General features: G+C 33.0%; 1 protein-coding gene across 1 annotated transcript in view; it reads right to left on the reverse strand.

Moving 5' to 3' along the window:
* The window catches only part of LOC133658382 (cell adhesion molecule DSCAM-like), a 302,795-nt gene that overhangs the window by 17,539 nt on the left and 275,256 nt on the right, over nucleotides 1-10,000 (reverse strand). Inside the window, 7 exon segments of the mRNA XM_062060368.1 lie at nucleotides 1,631-1,921; nucleotides 2,001-2,189; nucleotides 4,191-4,289; nucleotides 4,375-4,541; nucleotides 7,030-7,147; nucleotides 7,256-7,409; nucleotides 7,535-7,668. Of these exon segments, the coding sequence (XP_061916352.1) occupies nucleotides 1,631-1,921; nucleotides 2,001-2,189; nucleotides 4,191-4,289; nucleotides 4,375-4,541; nucleotides 7,030-7,147; nucleotides 7,256-7,409; nucleotides 7,535-7,668 (1,152 nt within the window).

Below are 10,000 nucleotides of genomic sequence, written 5' to 3' on the forward strand. Positions count from 1 at the left end.
TTAAGAGACTGACCTTCAGTTTTGACTAGTCTTGTTTATTTTTTATTAATATAACAAAAAATATATAAATTCATAAAAAATATTTTTAAAACTACAATTACATACATTCCGGTGGCAATTCCATTCCTATGAAAGTTCTGGAATTTTCCAAAGCATTTACAATTAGTTTCCAGTTAAAAGACCAACATTCACTTTTGCACTTACTACTTACTGAATTTACATAATAAAACATACATACATTTATGAAAAAATAAATAAATAAATAATAAAGAAAAAAAAGAAAAATTTAAAAATGTAATATATATATATATATATATATATATATATATATATATATATATATATATATATATATATATATATATATATATATATATATATATATATATATATATACATAAATAAAAAACTACAATTACATCAACTCCTGTGTAAATGTAGTTTATTTACAATTTCTGGAATGTTCCAAAGTATTTAGACTTAGTTACTTGTTAAGAGGCTAACATTTACTTTTGCACTAGTCAATTTCTTTTAATTTTTTTATAGTTTATTACTTAACAAAAATATAAAATCATAAATAAAATATTAAATCATAAATAATGACATAGATTATATATATATATATATATATATATATATATATATATATATATATATATATATATATATATATATATATATATATATATATATATATATATATATATATATATATATATATATATATATATATATATATATATATATAAATATATATATATATATATATATATATATATATATATATATATATATATATATATATATATATATATATATATATATATATATATATATATATATTTTTTTTTTTATTTTATTTTTTTTAAACTACAATTACATTAATTTCTGTGTAAATGTAATTACAATTTTAGGAATTTTCCAAAGTCTTTAGAGTAAGTTTCCTGTTAAGAGACTAAAATTCACTTTTGCTAAATTCCATGTTATTGCTTTTATTTATGTAGATTTCCACAACAAAATCGAATAAGATATATTTAAAAAAAGATATTTAAGTATTGTAAAAAAATAAGTAAATAAATACCAATATGTAAGTATTGGGAAAAAAACAACACATAGTCAAGCATAACATTTGTAGGAATTTCCTTCATCTAAAATTCCTGCATTTTTCCAAAGATTTTATATCTTTATAAGCTCTACTTCTTCCTACTTCTTTTCAGACATGTAACAAGAAACTGGGAATATGTGGTGTGTCATATTCTAACCACATGCATGTTAGAAATAAATTCAAACCATAACCATAACTATCCCTGCAAAGAACTACAATAAATTGTTGTAAAATACCAATTAATTACAGTAAATTCCAATAAAACATGAACAATACCATAAAACGTGTTATATATTAAATTATACATACAAATATGTATTTAATTTCTCTATTGCTATTTTTTTAAATACAACATTTACAGCAACGCCCTATGGAAATGCTCAAAATATAAAATTTGTGAGAAAGAGCCGCAGGTTAGATTCCCCACATTGTGATGTGAAGATGCCCACTGCGTCAACAATTGTGTGTATTTCCCATTTAAACTGTCAAAGCGCACAATATTATATTATGTGTTGTACGACTCACTTCCGTCCGCATTGAGCGTGGCGAAGGTGATCTTCTTTTCTGCTGAGCCAGCACTGTTGACGACCTTCATCTGCAAGTCGTACCAGGTGGCCTCCTGCAGGTCGTAGAGGACGTACGTCTTGGTCAGTGTCGGCCGCTGGGCGGTGGTCCAGGTGGCCGAGTCCACGGCCTTGTACTCCAGTATGAAGGAGGTGATCGGACACCCGCCGTTGTTCCAGCCGACCAGGTTGAGCCTCGCTCGCGTGAAGTTGATGCTGGTGAAGAGTTCGTGCTCTTTGGCAAACTGAGGCTCTGATGAACAAACAGATGGTTCCTCAGCATCATCAGCATCTTGGATTAATGACACCGTCAGCATCTTTCGCTCCGCTACCTTTCCCGTGGGTTTTAGCTTCGATGATCTCACTGATCCGCCCCGGCCCCACTGCATTCTGGGCCGTCAAGGTGAATTTGTACCAGGTGCCACACTTGAGGTTTTCAAGACGGTACGATCGTTCGCTGGGGCTGATGGGGAAACTACCCCACTGCTCGCTGTTGTCCTCCGAGTACTGCAGGATGTAGCCTGGAGAGGACACCATTATAAAATACATAATTTTAGCGCAATATTTCCCATTTCCTGTTTAGCAAGGCCAATACATGGTAGAGATGGGATTTATGATATATTTATAGTTTACTTTTTAAATTAGTTGTTTATTTTGTCAAGGAAATGATCACTAGTGTCAGTTATAAGATAAGATCTGGTTCAGAATAGTTTACATTTACACAAATATTACTCTGTTCGTGGGAATTATTCAGAAATATTGACTACTATACATTTGTTTTTGTTTTTTTTCGATGTAAACATGCCATAAGGCGGTGCCATATTTCCATGCTTTGACAGTGACATCACTAGTCTGAATTTTCCCTCAACCAAAAAATGTTATTGTTAGTGTAAATAAAAACATAAAAAAAAAAATTAAAAAAAATAAAAATAAAAAACAAACAAACAACAACAACAAAAAAATATATATACACATACAAATGGTAAATGGGTTACACTTGTATAGCACTTTTCTACCTTAAAGGTAGTCAAAGCGCTTTGACACTATTTCCACATTCACCCATTCACACACACATTCACACACTGATGGCGGGAGCTGCCATGCAAGGCCTTAACCACGACCCATCAGGAGCAAGGGTGAAGTGTCTTGCTCAAGGACACAACAGACGTGACAAGGTTGGTAGAAGGTAGGAATTGAACCAGGAACCCTCAGGTTGCTGGCACGGCCACTCTCCCAACTTCGCCACGCCGTCCCAACATACATATATATGGGGTGTACAGTATATATATGTATATACTGTACATACAGTATATACACATTTATACATATACACACACATATATATATATATATATATATACACATATATACATAAATATAAATCCATACTTATATACATACATACATACACGTAGATACATATATACATGTATATACATACATACATACATGCATATATACATTTACATACATACATACTATATATATATATATATATATATATATATATATATATATATATATATATATATATATATATATATATATACACATATATACATAAATATAAATCCATATTTATATACATACATACACTAACGTTCAAAAGTTTGGGGTCACATTGAAATGTCCTTATTTTTGAAGGAAAAGCACTGTACTTTTCAATGAATATAACTTTTAACTAGTCTTAACTTTAAAGAAATACACTCTATACATTGCTAATGTGGTAAATGACTATTCTACCTGCAAATGTCTGGTTTTTGGTGCAATATCTACATAGGTGTATAGAGGCCAATTTCCAGCAACTATCACTCCAGTGTTCTAATGGTACAATGTGTTTGCTCATTGGCTCAGAAGGCTAATTGATGATTAGAAAACCCTTGTGCAATCATGTTCACACATCTGAAAACAGTTTAGCTCGTTACAAAAGCTACAAAACTGACCTTCCTTTGAGCAGATTGAGTTTCTGGAGCATCACATTTGTGGGGTCAATTAAACGCTCAAAATGGCCAGAAAAAGAGAACTTTCATCTGAAACTCGACAGTCTATTCTTGTTCTTAGAAATGAAGGCTATTCCACAAAATTGTTTGGGTGACCCCAAACTTTTGAACGGTAGTGTACATACATACATACATATATACACATATATACATATATACATACACACATACACACACATATATATATATATATATATATATATATATATATATATATATATATATATATATATATATATATATATATATATATATATATATATATATATATATATATATATATATATATATATATGTGTGTGTGTGTGTCCGTGTGTGTTTTTAAATAGAAATAATTAAATCCAAATACTGCTAGGTTTACTATAACTCATTTTCTATATCTACATGTGCATTTTTTTAAAAAGGCTGGGAATCGGTTCTCATAGTTCACTAACATGAGCCGTTCAGAAGACTGGATTTGTTTGTGAATGTTACATCTCTAACACTTATTCTAATGTTGTTGTACTTGTATGTTTATGTCACCTCGGATGGAGCTCCCGCCATTGTCTCCTGGTATCCATGACAACGTGATGGACGTGGTGGTGGTCTTGGTCACTGTGAGGCGAGGCTGATCAGGAGGCACTGAGGATGCGGGGAATCAGAACCATTCAGGATCTCGCCATGACTCGAAAACATTGCCTGTCGCACGTCTCCGTGGCGACCGTACCTTGAACCTGCAGGTTAAGCGTGATCTCATCCGAGCCCCAGTTGTTGCTGGCCACGCAGCTGTAGTTCCCAGAATCCTCGGCTTTCACGGTGCGGATGATGAAGCTGCCATTGCTGTGGACGCTTCGCCGGCCGTCTACCAGGACGGGTGTGGGCGTCCCGTTGGTGCTGGAACGACACAATGTCACAATATAACGACTGAATGATAGATTATCATCTGAATATGTGCAATTATATCATTTCATATTACACTGACTAATGCCTGTGCTTCACTAAATCCAGCAGATGGCGCTGTGCTGAAACATTTGTTGGTACATTTTCAAATTGCATTAAATAATATCCTATTTTTTCATACTATAAAACAATACTTTTTTCCTACTATTTGAAACTCTTATAAAACTTGCAGGTAATTCAAAGATTTTTGTTAGCCAACGGCCATAATGTTTTGTATTAAACAAATAGTTTTCAACATCAACAGACACTGAAAAGGTGTTTATTATTTGTACTATTGTGCCATCTTTAGTGCAATAATGTTATATGTTATTGTGCAATAATGTTATATGTTATATGTGTATATGCATGTATATACATATGTATGGATATGTGCATGTTTGTGGATATATACATATATATAGATACATATCCTCTTTTTTATCTTTTTTTTTTACTATTTATATTACTAAATTATTGTGTATACACCTTAGAGGATCTGCTCCAATTTTGTTGTTCTTTGAACCTGTTCACTGTAATAATGACAAATAAAACTCTATTCTATTCTATTTAGGGCGAGTTCTCTCACTGCAGGTGCTGCGGTCTGAAAATGTACTTCCAGTTTCGTCCCTTGAACCGGAAGTATAAGTCCTGTTTGGTCTACTATTTGTTTATAGCATTTTTGTTTGAAAGTATTCTTCATTCATAACTCCAATCAACATTTGTGAGTTTTACAATGTAACTAAAACTTGTCATACTCACTAAACTGTCACACGTGTGTTGTCTGTAGGAGTGTTTTCATGCATATGTGTTTGTGCTATCGTAATGTAATGATACTAGCATCGTTAGCATTAACTAATACGCTAACCTGTTTTGTATTGTTTCAGTTTCGTGAATTCACCAAAACGTCGCCGCGGAGTTATTGAGTCTGCTTAGCAGATTGGAGAGCTATCTTCGGCAGCTAGCGGATCCATGACGATGACTTCTGTTTTGTTTGATCAGCCGTTTTACTGCCGTGTGACAGACACAATTAAGGTATCTAAATAAACATTTACAAAATATTTTTGCGGCTTATGGTCGCTAATGTATGTAAAAATATTTATTTTTTTCAAAAATTTGGTGGGTGCGGCTTAAATACCGTTGCGCTCTATAGCCCGGACAATACTAAGTGCTGATTTGACTACATGAGTTCCTGCCAGGTCCTGCTATTATTATTGTGTGAATGCTCCAAATTTCACCCAATTCAAACCGTTCCAACCTCAAACTGTTCAGCCTATTCGAGAATCGCGGGCTTTCCCTTGACAAATTCAAACATTTCCCAGATTTCCCACAATTCCAGGTTTTCCTGGACATGTTTCCCATTCAAAATGAATTGGCCATTTTTCAAACTTCCACCATTTCCACCTTTTTCAACCAATTTAAACCATTCCACCTTCAACATATTCCACCTTCCAGAATATTCAAACTTCCCTTTTTCCAAGTTCAAAAAAATTCCAGGACTTTCCAGAATTCCTGGTTTTCCAAAGCCCTATTTCCATCCTTTTTTATGGTGACTACTCCTTCCACATTTTTCAACCCACTTCAACCGTTCCACCGCCAAATCAGTCCTCTTAATCAGGACAAAACAAACAAAGTTGTTTTTTGAACTGGAAAAATTCCCGGTTTTCCCGAAATTCCAGGAATTCCATAATACCATTACTCAATTAAAAATGTTACTACTTCATCATTTCTCGACCGATTTGAAAAATTCCAACGACAACCATTTCAACTCATTAAGACCATTCAAGTTTTTTACCACTTTCAAAAAAAATCTTGCTTTTCCCAAAATTCCCTAATACCATTTACTACTTTAAAATGTCTTGCCCGATTTAAACAACTCCAACACCAACCAATTCAGCTCATTCAGGACATTCAAACAAAATCCTGCTTTTGAGCATTGGAACATTCACACATTCCTTCAGGAATTGCCTCTTCTAGTTATTATTATTATTTGATTTATTTTTTTTAAACTGCCCCAACATGTCACATGACCAGGATAATATATCCAATAACATTTTTTTTTTAGTTTTTTAAAGTTATTTTTGTGGGTGTAAAATATACAGAAAAATTTATGAAATTTAAGAACCCAGAGGACACCACCCAACCCCAGGGACCCAAAGGTGGTCAGCCAACCCTATTGCAGCGCCCAGGCTGGCCCCTAGGGGAGGACATTCAGGCTGAATCATCCCCCACTATTAATAGCCACCCACCAGTCCCCGGATGAGACAAGGGGGTGCCACCCACCAAAGGGAAACTGCCCCCGAGAGAAGGCGGGAAGGCGGGGTAGAAATGAGGTAGAAAGAAGGTGAGGATAGATCAGAAATGAGGTTAAAGGGGCGGTCGCCACCCACTCCCAGTGATGCAGCGCCTTTTATTCGTATAAAAACACTGCTAATGTGTGACTTACTTCCCCTTTAGCCACTTGATGGTGGGAGGAGGGTCTCCTACGGCTTTGCAGGGTAGGACAATATCCTTCATCCAAGGCGTGGTCACCGTGCCGTTGAAGGTTAGAATCCTGGCTGGAGCTTCACAACACAAACAGGCAGAAAACATAGAAATACATGAAAAACAGAGTGATAAAAAAAAACAGAAATAGACGACAGAGTAACGTGAAGAGCAGCTGACAGTAGTACCTTTAGCCAGAGGCTCCACCGTGATCTTGTCACTGTTGTTGCCGTGACCTGCGGCAGTCACAGCCACCACCCAGATGCTGTACTGCCTGTTGCGAGCCAGGTTGGGGATCCTGTAGAAGTAGGCGTCAGGGGAGGCCTCAAACTCACTCATCACCTGTAAATGCGAGAGGGAGAAAAGAATACTGTATCATCGTAGAAGTCATGAATACAAGTGGTTGTGGGGAAAGAGGAAGGGGCAAAATGGAGCTGTAGGACCCTGTGGCACACACACACTATTACCATCGGGTGCAGGTTCGAGCAGAAGACAATGTATTTCCTGATGATGCCATTGAGCTTGAGAGGAGGCAGCCAGGACACGAACACCACAGAGCTGCTGGAGGCCGCCGCCTTCACACCAGCAGGAGGCCCGGGAACTTGAAATGTAGAGGGAAAAAAAAAGTTAAATTCAAAAGGATATTGGAAAACAAATCATGGTTCCGAAATGTAGTCTTTATTTCCATTCATTAAATTACATGGTTATTTCTTAAAATGTAATGACTTTTTATAATAAGAGTCTTCTCTTTTACTTTAACTTTTACTGAAAAAATATAACACTTTTTCCTTACAAATATACAACTTAAAACTCATTGAACCTAGCCAAGTTTTAGGGGGTAGGACAATTATTTCTGTATTTAAAAAATGAAAATAAACATTAAAAAAAAAAAAATTGGGGGGTTGGGGTGTTTTGTTGTTGAATATACCATATTATGTTTAATGTTTTATTTTTCTTTAAAATATAACAATTATTTTCCTAAAATTTGCATGTTTCCTTACAAATACTGTATATATATATATATTTTTAAAGTATGTACTTTTTATCGTTGAAAATGTATCACGTTTTTCTTGACAATACAAAAGTTTTAAAACTTTTTGGGGGATTTTCTTGAAAATACACTGTGTTATGTTTTCCACGAAAAGTGAATATATAAAATAGATTTACAAAATTGTAATGAAAATAGTAATTTATTTTCTTTAGAATATATCAGTTATTTTTTTCTAAATAAATATGATTTTTTAAATAGTGGAAATAAAAAATAAAAAAAAAGGTATAGTTTTTTTTTTTTTTTTTTAAACATAACTTTTTTTTCTAACAGACACTTTTTAAAACTTTTTGAGGATTTTTTTTGTTTAAAAATTTACCATATTATGTTTTTCATGAAAATAACGTTTTATTTACCTTTAAAGTATAACAATAATTGTTGTGAAAACTTTTTTGTTTTTCAAAAAATATGCATCTTTTGGGGCAAAATATACACCTGTTTTTATAGAAAAAATATGACTTTTTTTTAATTGTCAACAGACAATTTTAAAAAGTTTTGAGGATTTTTTTTTGTGGTGGAAACTATACATATACTATACATGTTCTATTTGACATTAAAATAGAACAATTATTTTTGTTAAAAATCATTCTAAAAGTTGTGTTTTAATACAGCTTTTTGGAGAAAATTTTGTTTTTTGTTTTTTTTAAAAAGAATAGGACTTTTTGGGAAAAGGATACACATTTTCTTCTAAAAAATTTTTTTTTTCTTGAAAATATACTATTTTCATAAATGTATTATTATTATTATTTTTTTAAACAAAACTACGGAGCCCCTAAAGGGACATGGGAATTTTTTTTTTTTTAGACATGTATCTCGTGGCCACGAGAAAGTATCTCGTGGCCACGAGAAACTTTCTCGTGGCCACGAGAAACTTTTTATTAAAAAAAAATAAAAAAAATAAAAATAATAATTTTTTTTTTTTTAATAAAAAGTTTCTCGTGGCCACGAGAAACTTTCTCGTGGCCACGAGAAACTTTCTCGTGGCCACGAGAAACTTTCTCGTGCGCACGAGAAAGCATTGGATGCGTGCTGATGGTTTAGTGTGTGTTAAAATGGCAGTTTAGGAGTTAATATGGCTGTATTTCCAGATAGGACTTTCCCCCATGTGTGTTGTGGCAAAATGTGAATGCTTGATTAGTAGGTGTGAGACAAACACTTTATCTTCCTGGTTATTGTAACGCTACGTGTTTGACATTATTTAAGACGTTATCATGCCCGGGAAAGGACAGTTTTCCTCTTCTGTGGCTGTGGGGGGTGGGCGTGGCTTGCGGACCTGCAGCGAAGCGGAGTGTGTCAGTTAGTCCCATGTTGATGTCATCAAACTTCTTTCTTGCTTGGAAGATACACACACAATTGTAACTGTTATTTCTTCCTGCAAATAATAAATATGTACAACGTGTTTGGATGTATTCATTTATGTAAAATTGTCATTAAATGTAATATTGCCTGATACGACGTACGTAATATTTTGATATTTACACATCGCATATTTACACACGCGCATCTGACTAGAATACCCTTATGTGCATTACATATATCAACATCAACTACCTACTGTACTGTTTACTTGTTGAAATACCCTTTTTAGAACAAATATCTACCCACATAATTTATATGTGTATATATATATATATATATATATATATATATATATATATATATATATATATATATATATATATATATATATATATATATATATTATATATATATATATATATATATTATATATATATATATATATATGCATATATATACATACACGTATATATATATATGCATATATATATATATATATATATATATATATATATATATATATATGCATATACATACATACACGTATATATATATATATGCATATATATATGCATATACATACATA

This window comes from Entelurus aequoreus, linkage group LG10 (assembly GCF_033978785.1).
Source record: "Entelurus aequoreus isolate RoL-2023_Sb linkage group LG10, RoL_Eaeq_v1.1, whole genome shotgun sequence".
Lineage (NCBI taxonomy): Eukaryota > Metazoa > Chordata > Actinopteri > Syngnathiformes > Syngnathidae > Entelurus > Entelurus aequoreus.